Source organism: Cutaneotrichosporon oleaginosum, assembly GCF_008065305.1.
Source record: "Cutaneotrichosporon oleaginosum strain ATCC 20508 chromosome Unknown ATCC20508_contig02, whole genome shotgun sequence".
Taxonomy (NCBI): Eukaryota; Fungi; Basidiomycota; class Tremellomycetes; order Trichosporonales; family Trichosporonaceae; genus Cutaneotrichosporon; species Cutaneotrichosporon oleaginosum.
The window spans coordinates 1,941,738-1,957,131 of record NW_027072171.1 but is presented as its reverse complement, the minus strand read 5'-3'; the positions used below and the strand labels follow the sequence as shown (position 1 = coordinate 1,957,131).

At 61.3% G+C, this 15,394-nt stretch overlaps 6 protein-coding genes across 6 annotated transcripts; 3 read left to right on the top strand and 3 right to left on the bottom strand.

Moving 5' to 3' along the window:
• Window positions 1–335: 335 nt before the first annotated feature.
• COLE_02459 (uncharacterized protein) lies at window positions 336–1,399 on the top strand (the record flags this gene model as incomplete). Its single annotated transcript, XM_018422282.2, has 4 exons — window positions 336–491; window positions 529–741; window positions 936–1,111; window positions 1,147–1,399. 4 exons carry the CDS (start codon window positions 336–338, stop codon window positions 1,397–1,399), a joined length of 798 nt encoding a protein of 265 aa, XP_018281412.1.
• A 641-nt stretch (window positions 1,400–2,040) lies between these two features.
• COLE_02458 (uncharacterized protein) lies at window positions 2,041–4,097 on the bottom strand (the record flags this gene model as incomplete). Its single annotated transcript, XM_018422281.2, has 4 exons — window positions 2,041–3,198; window positions 3,261–3,385; window positions 3,441–3,768; window positions 3,807–4,097. The coding sequence occupies 4 exons, from the start codon at window positions 4,095–4,097 to the stop codon at window positions 2,041–2,043; spliced, it is 1,902 nt and encodes a 633-aa protein (XP_018281411.1).
• Window positions 4,098–4,859: 762 nt separating this feature from the next.
• COLE_02457 (uncharacterized protein) lies at window positions 4,860–8,322 on the top strand (the record flags this gene model as incomplete). The annotated part of the gene is made up of 7 exons (XM_018419816.2): window positions 4,860–5,014; window positions 5,053–5,132; window positions 5,165–5,412; window positions 5,445–7,205; window positions 7,238–7,353; window positions 7,391–8,210; window positions 8,251–8,322. The coding sequence occupies 7 exons, from the start codon at window positions 4,860–4,862 to the stop codon at window positions 8,320–8,322; spliced, it is 3,252 nt and encodes a 1,083-aa protein (XP_018281410.1).
• A 3,230-nt stretch (window positions 8,323–11,552) lies between these two features.
• COLE_02456 (uncharacterized protein) lies at window positions 11,553–11,840 on the bottom strand (the record flags this gene model as incomplete). Its single annotated transcript, XM_018419815.2, has 1 exon — window positions 11,553–11,840. One exon carries the CDS (start codon window positions 11,838–11,840, stop codon window positions 11,553–11,555), a length of 288 nt encoding a protein of 95 aa, XP_018281409.1.
• Window positions 11,841–13,355: 1,515 nt separating this feature from the next.
• COLE_02455 (uncharacterized protein) lies at window positions 13,356–14,696 on the top strand (the record flags this gene model as incomplete). Its single annotated transcript, XM_018419813.2, has 2 exons — window positions 13,356–14,362; window positions 14,414–14,696. The coding sequence occupies 2 exons, from the start codon at window positions 13,356–13,358 to the stop codon at window positions 14,694–14,696; spliced, it is 1,290 nt and encodes a 429-aa protein (XP_018281408.1).
• A 5-nt stretch (window positions 14,697–14,701) lies between these two features.
• On the bottom strand, window positions 14,702–15,142 carry COLE_02454 (uncharacterized protein; the record flags this gene model as incomplete). Its single annotated transcript, XM_018419814.2, has 1 exon — window positions 14,702–15,142. One exon carries the CDS (start codon window positions 15,140–15,142, stop codon window positions 14,702–14,704), a length of 441 nt encoding a protein of 146 aa, XP_018281407.1.
• Between the last annotated feature and the right edge of the window lie 252 nt (window positions 15,143–15,394).

Here is a 15,394-nt window from a genome sequence, read left to right as displayed (position 1 = left end):
GTGACTCGAGGCACGTGGAGGGCCGCGCCGCGAGGACGGGTCGGATGCGAGGGATGGCTGAGAGCCGAGAATTGAAAATGAAACCCCACTCTGGTCGACCTTCCCCGCACTGTCGCCCCTCACTGGCTGACGAGAAGACAGCACGCAACGAGCCAGGCAGCCCGGCGACACACATCCATCCACCCCAGCCAGCCCACCATCCACCAACAACTCTCGCTCTCGCTCGCTCGCACTCTCCTTCATCTCCTCTGATCCTCTGGGTCTCCTTCATAAACTCTCTCTTTCTCTCTCCTCTCTTTCCTCTCCTCCCTCCGCCTATTCTCACTCCCCACACCATGACAAAGACCGCTCTCTTCATCGTCGACGTCCAGGGCGACTTCCTGCCCCCCGACGGCTCCCTCATGGTCCCCGCCGGCCTCCTCGTCAAGCCCGCCATCATCTCCCTCCTCACCGACCCAAAGTACAAGTGGGACTATGTCGTTGCCTCCCAGGTATGCTCTCTCCCATCCTCCCCCATACTCACGCCAGGACTACCACCCCCCCGGCCACATCTCTTTCGCCTCGAGCCATCCCGGCCACAGAGTCTACTCGGACATTGAGCTCAAGGACGGCCGCGGGATCCTGTACGAGCAGAAGCTCTGGCCCGACCACTGCGTCCAGGGCACCAAGGGGTGTGAGATTGCGCCCGACCTCGCTGCCAAGATTGCCGAGCGCGGTGACACTGCCAAGCTCGTCCGCAAGGTGAGTTGTGCATTTCCTATCGCGATCGCCGCTACCGCTGTTGTTGGTCGCTAGCGTTCATTGGCGCCACTGGGTGGCGGGCGGGGCCCATTGGCTACAGCCTGAGGGAAAGTTACCTCTCCGCTCCTTGCAGCCAATTAACCGCCGCCGGCCCCAATCTCCATCCAGTCGGGTTGCTCTTGATCTGACCCCAGGGCTGGCACAAGGACGTCGAGGCGTACAGCGCGTTCGACGGCTACCTGACCGACTTCAGCAACCCGGCCGACCCGCCCAGTGAGATCGACCCGCAGCCGGCGCGCAAGATCGTCCAGTGGCTGCGCGACCAGGGGGTGACCAAGGTCGTCGTTGCGGGCCTCGCCGCAGAACTCTGGTGAGTATTACCCGACCTTCCCCCGCTGACACCAGTGTTGCGCACACCGCACTCTCGGCTGTCGCGTCCCGCTTCCAAACCGCGATCCTGCAGCCCGCGACGCGCGCGATCGAGGAGCGCGACGCCGAGGAGCAGTGGGACAAGCTTTGTGCCGTCGGCGCACGCATCATCGGGCGCGCTAACCGCCCCCGCACCCTGCGGTGGGAGGACGAGCTCGACCAGTGGCTCGCCGCCGAAAAGGCCGGCGCCTGGCCCGAGTGGAAGAACAAGAACAACGGCACCGCCTGAGTTCTACCCCTGGGGTTGTACTAGTACGCGCGATGCAGAACCTGCGAGCTTGCTCTGGCGCAACAGCTGCCAACAGATGCAAGATTGCACAGGGAGGGCGTGCGGGATCGCGGTCTCCACCGTAATTGACGCTGATCCCCCGCCTCCACCTTTGCCCACCCCCACTTCTGAACAGCCCGAATTTTCGAATGCCGGCGCTTCGCGCTCCGCGCTCCGCGCTCCTTGGAAATCGTCGCTCCGGTGTCAGCGGGCTTTGCCTCATGTTCATATTGACCACATAAGCCCTCACGGGCCGATGGCTGACGCGCTGACCGGCGCATCTGCACTCGATACCGCACCAAAGCAGGTTTCCCGTGCGGCCGACAGAGCTCGCACCGCGCAAATGAGCAGCTGATCCGGGTCTTGGCGATCGCGCACAGGCCAGGTATGCAGACATGACCTCTACTGCGCGCCCGGGGTGGGGTGAGCGGGTGCGAGTGCGAGTGCTGCTGATCTGCTGACTCCGCGCAGGCGCCTCCATCGTGAGCGCCGTGCACAATCGCTTGCGCGGGTTCCGCTTGCTAGCAAGAACGCACGGATGCATGCATGGTGTTACAGTGTCAAGAAGGCCCCTCGCTGCTCTCGTCTCCTAACCCCAATCCCTACTCCAGGAGGAAGCGCCACAGCGCATCCTTGTCCTTGTAGTCGTGGTGGATGAGGCTCACGAGCCACCACTCGTCCGCGACGCCGTCGAGGTATGACCGCGCCGGCGAGCCGCGGGGATACAGCCGCGCCCACTCCTGCCAGATCTCGAACGCCTCCTCCTTCCAAGCAAGGAACGATATCTCCTCGATGATCGTCGACTGCTGGATCTCTTGGCCGGGGAACACGCCCCACGTGACGGCGTTCACGGCGTCCTTTTGCGTGTTCGTCGCGTAGTCGCCCCTGCGGTTTGCCGCGTACATGCTGATCAGGCTCTGCGTGGGGCTGCCGTCGGCGCCCTCGGCTGACATCGACACGAGCTTGGCCTCCAAGCGCTGCACTTCGGAGAGGGGGACGAAGAACTCGACAAATGCTTTCTGGAAGACGTACCCGCCCACGGGACCCCAGCCATGCATGGGATCCGCCGAGCTTGCGGCGTCCACCGCCGGCTGCGAGCCGACGGTCCAGTACGCCTTGTCGGCGCTGTTGAGGGCAAGGAGGTGCGGAAGGATGAGCGACGACTCGGGAGAGAGCGGCATGTCGCAGAAGGGAGTGGTGGGTGTCCTCTCGTCCCCGCGGAGGTAAGCCTGGAATACGGTGGCGAGGTCCGCCGCGCTCGTCGGTGTGCCCCACTCGCGCAGCGCTTGTGTGGGCGTGATCTTCAGCCCAGACCCCCAGCCGTCGATCTCTCCGTATGCTGGTGACCGCACGTCTGTGAATCGTCCGTTCGGGAACTCGTCCCACGGATCTTCACCCACGCCGGGGATTACACCTGGGATAGGTGGAAGTTTGGTGGGACTAGTGGCGGCGGCGGCGGCGCGGCTCAAGCTCCATTGCGCAAGCTGCGTTGCGTCAGACGCGCGGATGGAGATGGGCTGCCCCTCAACGGTGGGGAGCGCCTCATCGCTGATAAGCTGGTTGTGGCGCGCGCGAGGAGAGCCATGTACAGGGTGTGCGTGGTCCAGAGTCCACTCCACGTTCTCGAGTATCGTCCTGACAGAGCGCTCCAGGTTGAGAGTGCAGAAGTGCACGCCTGGTACGAGCCGGGACTCGATGAGCTCCTTGACGAGGTCTGTCGCTAGTTGCGCGCCGTACTGCTTCACGGCTGCGTCGTTGGACTAATGTCAACGCCGTCCAACTCGCTAGTTAAATGCTGCCAGACGCAACCCTTCTGTCATACCTTGATCGGGTCAAGATCCCGCAGTATCTTCTCCGGTACAACGCATTTCGTGAGGTTGATGAGGCGACGGAACGACGAGTAGCTCTGAATTGGCATGACACCGGGGATGATGGGCTGAGTAACGCCTGCCATTAGCACCATCCTCGGTAAAGCCCAGCAAGTGTTCCTTCTTGCACTCACCGGCAGCGCGGCAAGCCGCGACCCAGGCCTCGAACTGGCCAAAGTCGTAGAACAACTGAGTGATGATGTAATCCGCGCCAGCATCACACTTGTTCTTGAGCCAGTGCATGTCGGCGGCGGCACTCTCAGCGTCGGGGTGCGGGGTTGGATATCCGGCCACGCCGATGCAGAAGAAGTCGCCGTGCTTGTCACGGATATACCGGACGAGGTCGTCGGCATGGTTGAACTCGTCAATCGTCTGGCTAGACTCAGCCTCGGCGTACTCGTCGGGACGGGGTGCATCGCCACGCAGCGCAAGAACATTCGTAATACCGAGCGAGCGAGCGCGCTACCATCAGCACTACAACTTGCTCGCCGTTGACTCACCTCGAGCGCAGTGTCCACCTTGACTTTCGGCATGTTTGTGCATGTGAGATGGAGAATGACCTCCATGCCCATCGCCACGATTGCCTCAGCCAGTTCAAGGGAGCGCTCAGCGGTGCTCCCGCCAGCGCCCCATGTCACCGAGACAGCGAGAGGCGCATTTAGTGGCGGGGAGGAGAGACGCTGGATGCGGTCAAGAAGATTCGCCATGCCAGGAGCTGTGCGAGGCGGAAAGAACTCGAAGGTATGGAAGGGGACCTTGCGGTCCGCCATGATGGCGGTAAGGTGCGGCATAACTGCTTAGCTCTCCGCGCGATGGTGTGTAGTGAACAAAGGTGGAGCTGAGGAGGATGGATAGAGGAGATCTTGTGAGGAGCATGAAGGTCACTAACTCGGGAAGGCTGTAAGCGGAAGCAAAATACCTATGCTGGGGGGACTGAAGAGTCGCGAGACAGACATGCATGAGCATTAGTCACATTGGCATGCAGCATACCAAGCGGTAGTTGATCGCATAGTTGCCGTTAGTCCGCATGTACTTCCAGAGTACTGGGCGCTGGGGGTGAGTAGCGGAGCTAAGAGGAGGGTGGAGGGTGGAGGAGGGGGGGTGGTACTCGTTCCAGCATGCCCAAAGTCGCTGTCTTACCTGCCGCCCCACTCCTCATCACACCATAAGCTGCCCCACTCTGTTGTGCGGGCCCTATCATTCGCTGACTTCTGTTTCCTCAATATCCGTTCCAAAACATCACATTGGAAACTCGAGGGATAAGGCCTTAAGGCAGCGGCTATAGATCTGGCAATTTCATAACATCGAAAAAAGGGTGACTCGCGTTGCACGAGATCTAAAGCAAAATATCAAAAGTGGGGCAGCTGCATTTTCTGACTGCGCACGTGACTGCGCAAGCCCTCCTGTAGTAATGAACCTCCACCTCTTGTTGACACTGAAATGCCATTATCGCTCATACTTCACGTTCTTCTCAACTCACCTCAATTTTCTGTGCTCATACTGTCTTAAGTCCTTTGCAACCCTCGGTGCGGTCTGGTCTGCTTGTTATCGCAATGGCGGTCCCGGCTGAGTCCCGCCGCAGCCTCAGCCCCGCCGCCCGACTACCAACCTGGGCGCACCGTGCGCGTCAGCTCGTGCCGCCGGTAGTGGCCGCCTTCTTGAGCTTTATCTGCATCGCAGTGCCCGCGCTCAACCATCTCACAGGCGAGTGAGTACCTTCGGCTATCCCAGTTGTGCTGATGCAAGCTATGCGTTCCTCGTCAACACGTCTCTCATCCTATTCTACTTTCCCAAGGGTCGTATTAGCACCATCCTGGAGAACAACTGTGAGCGACCACCAGTGTTTCCCTGACGCAAGCCATTGCACTGCTTGGCGCTGTCGGCGGGTTGGGATGGACCAGCGCCGTGCTCGCGGTCGCGGCGTGGTGCGGCGCGCACTTTGAGGCAGACGCGGGCCAGGCACGCGCAGTCCTCGCGACGGGACTCGCCTTCCTCAGCCTTATCTGCGGCTGTCTCCGCTCGTACGCGCCGCGGCTTAATGTTGCTTGTCGCGCCGCTCTGTTCTATCCCATATTCGAACTCACCTCGGCACAGCTCATCACTCGCGTATGTTGCTCGGCGTTCTCTGCTTACAGCAGATGGATAAGTGGCTGTTTCTGCATCAGTTCTTCGTTACTGTCTTCGCTTACACCGCTGCAACGGTGTGCGGCGTCGTCTTGGCCGAGCACTCCTCGGCCCCAAAGCTGGGGGAGCACATCGTTGCAAGTGTGCGTACAACATGCGAGCTCATCCCGACGTCCTTGTCCACCATCCTTGAACCTCATGCGGAGCACCCCGCAGAGCACACAGGGTGGACCATTGAATTTCCGCTGCCGACCTCAATGTCGGAGAAAGCAGTTGAGGAGCAGCAGCCCGGCCGCTCGCGACAGCAACATCTCGCGGGTGACCTCCGAACTCAGGTTGGTGCCATGCGCATGACATTCAGATCATACTCCCTCGACATTGTGCATGCCCGGCGTCCGCCCAGCGCGCTTGGACCTATAATCAAAGTGTTTGAGAGACTCCAGCGTAACCCTCTCCTCATGCCCACTGGACACGTGCCCGGCGAGCGGATAAGAACCGCCCTCGAGCGTGCGTATGCGACGCCTCTTTCCCCGGCCGTGTCTCGTGCGTCGCGCAGTTCCAGCCGCATAGGTACACCGCGACGGTTGGCCAGCGCCACGTATGACCCAGACCCGTCGACGCCCACTACTCCTACCGCAAGCATTTTCAGATCAACCTCTCCTGCTGGCACGCCTACAGCGAGCGTATTCAACTCTGCCTCAAGCATGCGAAGCTTTCACCTCCACCCACCACCACTTCCTCGCGAGACCGCCGCAGCTCATTTGGCACGCGAGCTGACCAAGGTTGCTACTCACACCCACGGCGGAAGCCGGATACCGAGCGGAAGCCATCACGAGCATTCAGCTCGGAGCAAGCTCACCTCCACATGCGGGCGACTCAGCAATGCTATCATCGCTGCACTTCAGGCTGCTATCGTTCTATTGATCGAGGCGTGTGAGTGGCACAGGCTAGCACCAACTCCGCGCCCAGACGTAGACGCCAAGGAGCTCCTTTCTCAGCTCGATGTCGCACTTGATGAGCTACAGAAGCGCCTTACTGGCATCCTCGACGGTGCCGAGGAGCCGATGAGTCCCGCAGCCGAACGCGTGGTGTTTCAGGACGAGATGACAAGCGACTGGCTCGACGACGAAGATAGGTTTCGGATTGCGTTCTTCATGATCGCGCTCCTTGACCTTGCTCGCGACACGCGGCTGCTGTTACATACTGCCGCGAGGCTGCAAGATGAGCGCCTGCCGAAGCGCTGGTTCCTGCCTGCCCTAAACTGGCCGTGGTTGCCCTTACCAGACGATTCCCAGCTACCCTCCATCGACAGAGAAGTGCCGACAGGGACAGATGATCCAGAATTCCGGTACAAGAACTGCGAGGACGTCGACTTCGTGCACACATTGTTGCGCGAGTCGCGGGAGACGAGCAAGTCGCGCCCCCGCATGGCTGCAGCGCGGACCCTCGGAGAGCGTGCCACCGCCGCGTGGCGCTCCATTTGGGACCGCAGCGGCGTAGTGCTAGCCCGGGTTCTTCTCTCACAGGGCTTCCACACGCTCAAACACTCGCGCCATGTCCATTTCGCTCTCAAGCAAACTGTGGGCATCAGCCTGCTCTCTCTTCCTGCGTTCTTGCCCCTTAGAAACGGCGGACGTGCCTGGTATGACTCAACGCACGGAGCGTGGATGGTCGTCTCCTTCATGTATGTACTTGAAGTAACCACGGGTGCGACGTTACTTGTCGGCTTTTATCGCATGTGTGGGACATTCATCGGCGCCGTCTTAGGATATATTGTGAGTTGAAATAGAGCAGCAGCTGACGGCAGTTCACGAAGATTGCGGGCGCCAACCCTTATGGCCTTGTGGTGCTATGTACGGCGGCATCGGTGCCAATTGCCTACGGTATATTGTTCACTCATGTCGCACCCATGGCCATGGTGACGTGAGTCAACTGGGCTGCAATGCAAACTGACATGCAGTGGCATTACCCTCCCACCCATCGTCTTCCTCCAGTATCTCGGCCTGACAGAGGGAAAGAGCCAGATCCACATTGCATGGGAGCGCTTCGTTGAGATTGTCATCGGCATCGCCGCAGCTGTCATCATTGGCATGTGGCTTTGGCCCATTCACGCCCGTGTGCAGTACTTCTCGGCTGTCGCGGACACGATGGACCAAATCACCGAGTACTGTAAGCTTAGCGCGTCTGCCAGAGCTAAGACAGACCTCCGGATGTCGCGTGACCTTCTCCGTCCGTCATTGGTCTACCAAGCGAACAACAAGCAATACCCCGTTCTCGAGTCGGCGGTGCGTAGACATTTGACGCGATCTCGCCTCTTGGTGGACATTCAGACACGAGAGATTTCGCTTCTTCCTCGCCCCATCAAATTGTACTTAGAGGTGATTGACCTCGCCGAGCGCCTGATCGAAACCTTCACCGAGGTACGCACCCTCCGCTTCAGCCTCCCTCGGCAGGAGACGGTGCTCGATGTCCTGCCAATCCGACGTGAGCTGGTCTCCGCCATCCTTATTAATCTTTGGGCCTGCGGGCAAGCGTTCCGCTCCCGTAGCCCTCTTCCGCAGCTTCTCCCGTCGCCGCGCGTCCCTCTGGGTGAAGTGATGGACGCCACAGACAGCCACGCGCAGGATGTGCGCGGTATTCGGGCACGCGCAAACCTCCGTCGGCGCAGGCGGAGGGAGGGGCCGGACGAGGCCCCAGAGACTGGGCATGACGAGATCGCTGTGCTGTATGGCATGGCGGAGAACGAGGCGCTTGGCGAGGTCATCCTAACCATCGAGGAGGTGAGTCGCATCCGGAAGATATGGTCGAACTAACTTCCAGCTACTCGCCGCGGCGCGCACACTCTTTGGCACACAAAGCTTCCTCGACACGGCCGACCTTCACCAATTATAATCGACTGTACCATCTACACTGTACCTCTAGATTATCAACAATCAGCAACAAGCAACACCACCAGCCCACTCAGCGGCATCAACACTCAACAACACCAATAATATTCTTGACCTGGGTAAGAAGGCCAGGGCATGTATTGAGCTCCTGTGTGGAATGCGGAAGTCACCCTGCACGCAGCGCGCTTCCATCTTTCGTCACATCTGCGGACACAAGGGGAGGCATTCTGAGACATGCAGAATGACGTGATTGTTTTGCGGCCATCACACGGGTTGTCGTTGAGCGCTCAAGGCCGAGAATAGCCCTTGGCCGCAGGAGTTGCGCCCAAATTACCTCCCCGCGGCGCTTTCCCCGCGTGGTCGTCGGCGGCGTGGAGAGGTTTGCTTGCCGCGGTTCTGAAACTCCAACGCCGACTGCCCACCTGGCGTGGCTGCCGCCGGTGAGCAGAGTACCATTTCTCACCCCGTATGCTGGTCCGCGATCGACAATACACTATCTCCTGGCCCATTGAGAGCGAAGCGGGTATTCGTCCAGTTGCACAAGCCCGTACTTCTGAGCGATACGGATACGGTGTTCATGTTTCAACTTCCCGAATGAGATCTGAGACCTTCCCCGCCCGCCCTCACGCCCGACAACGCCCTCGACGGGATATGGCCGTGCCACTCGTGGTTCCCACTCCCACGGTGTCCAGTGTCAGCCTGCGACCTGTGAACGTCCCCAGAATTGTGGAATGAGACGGGGGAGACGAACAAATCGAGCACTGATCAACCCGACCCTGATCTTCTCGCTTCATGTTTATCCATTCCCGTGGACAATAGCGATGGAGTCGAGGGCGCTTGGAGCAAGCAAAATGCATCGCCCTCCACTAGACATCCTCTCGTGGCCGCGGAAACTATGACGCTGCGGCCATCTTAAGCGCAGAATGGCGTCAAGGATTATGGGCGGGCGTGATGGGGTGACGCAAGGGCACGTGTCGGCGATCTCGTGAGTGTAATCTCGAGCGCGCTCGCGAGCGACGACGACAAAAAGGCCGTTCCCGCTTCGTCATTCCGGCGTTCCGCACCGTCCTCGTCACCGAGGGGATCTCGTGACGCAACTCCGCCAATTCACTGACGAAACTAAGCGAGGTGTGAGATGCAGGGGGCGCATGCCGCACCTGTGTAGCGGTAAATTAAACCAAACCCTATCCTCGGTGTTGAGGAGAGCGGATCGCAGAGTCCATCATGTCGGTGTTTCACACATACGCCGCGCTCGAGCACATGCGCGCTCACGGTCCCTTCCCATTTGACCGACCTGCGAACACATGTCCGCACATGGACACTGGGCAAAGGGACACATGGAGCACCCATGCGCATGAGCGCTAGTGTGGGGGCGGGGAGGTTGGAGACCCCGCGTGTCCGAGCGGCGATCGGTCTTCGGATCCTGGTTGAGGCACCATGAAGTAATGGGAGACAAGGTTCTGGGCTGAACTTGAGCCCTTCACACGTGCCCACGGCCAGACATGTGCTCGGCCACTCACGGCTATACCGCGGCGCCGCATGCCGCGCGATCCCCCGACATGTGCTCGCGAGCTTGATCCCGATTGGCTGCTTGCCCGAAGTGAACTGACGCCTCCTGCTCTGATGCGCTGATGATGTCTCGGGTTTGCAGCCTGTGGGCGGTGTGCTTTTGCGCATAGCCCTTGTCTCGTCTCGCGCACAATTCCTCTCGATCTCTTGTTGTCGGACAAGGTGTGACGAGAGGTGCGCCTGGCGTCCTCGGTTGCTCGGCCCCGCGTGCCCGTTGCCCGCGCGGCCCGGGCGCCGTCCGACAAGATCCAGGGGACAGTGCGCAGTATCAGGTGTCGCGCCAGGCCACCAGGCGGTGGACAGGTGGCTCCAGGTGTCTGGGGCCTCGGGAGCTCGGGGGCATGCTAGCTCAGGGGCAGAGAAGATGGGCTGCCATGCGTGCGGCGTGGAGTGTGGAGCGTGGCGAGCAGTTGTTAGCGTCGAGCACATGGGGAGACTGGCAACCAGCCAGCCGTCGAACTCCATCGCAATCGCGTCAGTCAAAGCTCCGGCGAAAGCACCGGCACGTTCGGAGAGAACGAACCGGGAGTTGACGACAGTACGACAACTGAAAGCGAGAGAAGCGCCGTACCGAGTCTCGGCCCGCCAAGCCTGTGCGGCTATCGTCGCACGCCCGCACATTTGTCATTGATGCGCAGGCACTAATCACGCTGGAGCCGCAACAGCTGACCGGCCGCCAAGACGGCAGCAGATCCGGAACGGGAATGGAGTGCGTGGGGAAGAATGAAGGGCGAAGGGCCGGGGCTGGGAGGGCAGGAGGGCACGCAGCGGCCGCCGAAGTTTATGCAGAACATCACACATGCCCCGGGCGCCAGGGCCCAGCAGTCAGCTGGGATGTCTTGTGAGCATGACGGGCAGATCCGCCATACCACGGCATTCCGGGCAAACCACTTGCGAAGCGGTGAGGTCCAGGGGTGGGGATCTGGGGCCGAGGCGGGTGAGTTGCGCACTTGGAGCGAGGGTCTGTTGGTCTCAGCCGTCAGCCCCGCCGCCCACATGATCTGTGCCTGCAGGGGACAAGACGGAGACGAGGCGGGGGGGTGGGGGGGGGTCCGGAGGGAGCAAGAAACGAGGCATGGCATGAGGGACAAGGGTGGGGGCGGCAAGAGCGGTCAGCGGTCAGGACTTTGTCAAGCACCTGACGTCTTGGCACTGCCTACACCTCCTGAGCCGACGGACCAGCGCGAACGACCATCCACCACGCCACGCACAACCAACTGCCTCGCGACCTGGACGCGGAGCCTGTATGGGCACAGCAGACGGATTCGGATCACGCTCTAATCCATAAGCGACCATCGCGTGGATTATTCAGCGAAAACCTGGCTAATCCTATGCCTGGGCCAAGTCCTCGTGCTCGTGCGTGTGGTATGCGTGCGTGCTGGCACTAGCTATGGCTCTGGCATCTCGGCTTTTCGCTAGCTGTATCAGCTGGCGAGGCGAAGGTCTGTGCTTCTCCAGCTCTTGGCTGTCAGTATGCCGCCCTCTACTCCCTGCGGAATCGCGGGGAAAATCTCAATGTCGAACCTGATTGCTCCGCTTGACGTACCACTGTGCTGGTTACTGTTCGGAAGCGGCGAGGCGAGGAGAACGAGCTCAAAATCAAGTGGGGATAAGTGGGGCCGGGGGTGGGCTCCGGTACCTCACTTGACCTAACCTCGCCTTGCCTCACCTCAGCTGGAAGAGGCGGAGGCACGGATGCGACACGAGCCGGACCAGCCGGTGTTTGCCTTGGCCTGCACCAGGGGTAAACGCACAGGTTAATGTCGCGCACCAGGCCGCCAGGCCGTCAGGCTGCCAAGCCGTGTGCCGACAGAATCTCGAGTGATCGTCGCAGCATGTTGCCGGAGCCTTTGCCCCCGTGCCCCCCGTGTTACCGCGTTGTTGCTCGCTCCTGAGGCCATGAGCCCATGAAGCCTTGCGACCCAGTCTCTCTCCTCGCCCCCGCACCTCCATTTTGGAATCTAGCCGATACAGCTCACAGCGCAAGAGGCGAGCGCATGAGAGCAGCGATAATTCAACATCGGTCGAGGCCGCCTAATCCTCAACTGCTCAGGTGCTTTGATGCCCAGATTGCCCAGATTGCTCAATTGCGCAGATTGCCCGTGGTGCCCAGATGCCCAACGCCTAGATGCCCAGATACGCCTCTCGTACGCCTCCCCTCCTCTTTGGATCACAAATGGCCGGCGGTCTGTGAAGAGATACCGCTCCTCCTACCGCCCTACCGAGCCAATCTTATCCCTCCTACCGTTGTCAGCCGCTGTTGCTTTGCCTATTGCCTAATTGCCTGCAAGCGTTCCCTTTGGCGAAAGAGTGGGCACCGGCATACCGGCACCACCGCTCCCTGCTCTCGTCTGTATTGCCTGCTCCCTCTGCTCTCGTGCTCTAGGTTGATCTGTTGCCCCACAACGCCTCGAAGCTGCGCGCTCACGAGGGCCAGGGATCAGTAGACAACCTTACATTCTACCTGGCAATCAAGACTCGGGCCGCCCAGTACCAAGCAAGAGATCGCTCCTCTTCTCCGTGTCTGTGAAGAATAAAGGTCATCCCACGAGATCGACGCCCCCCTCTCTTGACCCCTCCCCCTCCCTCCCCTCCGTCCCGGTGTGTCGCTTCTCCCACCACCAGTCTTGCTTCTAGACCATTCCCACTCGTCCTCCATCACCACTCACTCTCTTGCGATCAACCTCGACGCTCGGCGGTCCACTGCGAACGACTTGCTTCGCTTAGCGCCGTTGTGCGCGCCACACGACTATCGGACCGCTTCTGGCCCCGTGGCAGTCAATAGGCAACATTCCGCCGTCCCGCCTCTCGCTCCATCGCCCCTACCCAGACTACCTACTTGTCCACTAAACCCCGTCGACACCGGAGACGAAAGCCTAAAGGCCGTCCACTGCTGGTCGATTTCCACCACGTCCAGCTGCATTGTTGTCCGCTTTTTCCACATTTGCGCTACAGCAAGCATTCACTCCGGCGTCATTCCCATCGGGAGACCTCTCTGTCCGGCTCCACACATCAGCCCCACGCATTAGATCTAATACGTGGAACGCAACACCAACGGAACAGATACCTCTTCCGCCATTGTGACGACGACGGATCTGGTGTCCCCACACAATCCGCCCAGTTCTCGAATCGGGACCGGTTGTGCTGAGCTCGCACGCTCCTTGCGCTTCTCTCTCGCCTTTTGAGGACACTTGTCTGTCACCGCCGGCCGCAGCGATTCCCTGGCGGCTCTCCGGCTGTCTTTCATCGCAAATCGCTGTGTCAGTCCTAGCGATTGATCCCCACGCCCCCACGCCACCTGCCTGAGCACTTGTCAGAAGGATCTGCCCGCCGATCCCCCTTGCACGTGTGACCCCCTCGAGCATCGTGCATCAGCCCCGGTTCGCCGCAATCACATCACGACATTTGACATTTAACAAGGTGTCCATCCATCCTTGACACCTTCCACATCTCCCCTCTCACTACACCATGCAAGACCCAAGAGACGCCCACCGGCCAGACGCGCGCTCGCGCTACTCGCCTCCGGACCGCTCACCGGGAGAATCGTCCCACTCCATCCCCATCCCCAGCCACTATCAAGGAGGGAGTGCGGAACGCTCTCCCCGTCCCCTCCCATCACCCGGGAGCTCGCGCTCGCCCAGCCAGTCAAGCCTCAACTCGTACCGCGACCGCGCCCACCCATACCAGCAGTATCAGCGGCGCTCGAGCGTGACGCAGGGGGCGGAGGACCGCTTCCTGCCGCCGCCCAACAGCTCGGCGCCCCTACATGTCCTCCACGAAGGCCGGCACCGCTCGGGCAGCGACGAGGAGAGGCACGCGCACCACGAACGTACACACAGCTACGATCGCGAGCGCGACCGCGAGCGCGAGTGGCGGGACCACCGCCCGCCCCTCGTGCGCGCGCAGAGCGACACGCGCGGCGGCGCCTTCAACCTCCCGCCCATCTCGTCGCTGCACTCAGGCTCGTCGTCGTCCAGCCCCTCCGGCTATCCGCTGACGCCGACGAGCAACGGCGCGGCCCCGCCGCCCGGCGCCCCCATGGGTCCGCCGAGCGTGCCGCACCCGACGTCGCCAGACGGCTCGCGCGCGACATCGCCGCGCCCCTCCCTCGGCCCCCTCCGGCCCTCGTACCACTCGTACGAGTCCACGTCGCGCCCCGGCCTCGGCCTCCAAAATTGCTACCGCAGCGAACACAGTCCGCCGCGGTACGAGCGTGAGCGTGAGCGTGAGCGCGAGCGCGAGCGCGACATTGCGCCCCCGCGCTCTCCGCCACACGCATATGTGCCCTACCAGGACTACCACGGGCGTGCGCGCTCGCACTCGGCGGCCTCGGCGCTGAACCGCTACCCGCCGCCGGCGGCGCGCGCCCCGTCCGAAGGCGAGTGGGTGCAGCCCGTCGCGAACCAGTACCCGTCGCCGGGCACGGGGCAGAACCGGCGCCTCGCGCACCTCATGAGCGAGCAGAAGCGGCGAGAGTGAGTGCATGACGATCGGACGATCAGACGACCGCAGACAGCTGACGCCAGGTCGATCAACACGGGCTTCCAGTCGCTGCGCAACGCGCTGCCGTCGGCGATCCCGACCGACTCCAAGGCCATCATCCTCCGCAAGGCCGTCGGGCACATCAAGCACCTCGAGGACATTGTGCGCAAGCACGGGATCAGCCTCACAGACGCGGGCGAAGACGACGAGCCGATGCGCGAGGCCACGGGCGCCGTCAACGGCCTCCACGTCGACATGGACACAAAGTACGACAGCATGCACGTCGAGGACGTCGAACGCAAGCCCGCGGTACAGGACTCGGTTTGAACACTTTACGCACTACGGACAAGACAGGATAGGACAGGACAGAAACGAAGGGATTTTTCGCGCACGAGATCTGGGATCGCAGTAGTTGTCGGGATTGGTTGTGGAGCGCACTGTTGTAGCCTGGTTGTACGGGTAGTGGGACGTAGCGGATGCAGGCCTCGGAGCTGGCTTGGCGCCCGGAAGTGTCTGCGGTCTGCTGGCCATGCCGCGGCTTTCACGCAATCTCGGTGTTTCCGCGGATCCGTCCGCGGACCCGCCGACCCGCCGACCCGCCGATCGGCCAGTCCGCCAGTCCGCCAATCCGCCGATACCATGTTAAGCTTCGGCCACACCACGTGAGTGCCTGTAGCGTGGCAGTGACACGTGAGCGTGAGCGTCATGCACGGTGCGTGCGTGATTGTGCGATCGCGCGATCGTGCGAACATGCGAAACAGTGGCGTGTGCATGGGCCGCTCGATGGATCAGCTGGTGTCCCGCGGCGTTTGCATGCGAAGTACGCCTGGGCTGAGGTGGCGGACAAGAGGCACGGCACGTGCGCTTCGGCGGATCTGTCGTCGTGAACATTCCGCCATGTCAATCCTCGTCTCTCGTTGCGCTACCAATATGCTCGTCGGCCCGAGCGAGAACAGATCCGGGAAGGCAGATGTATGTGTGGACGGGATGGACGGGAATGTAGTGTGCTGAGCAGGCAGGCCTGG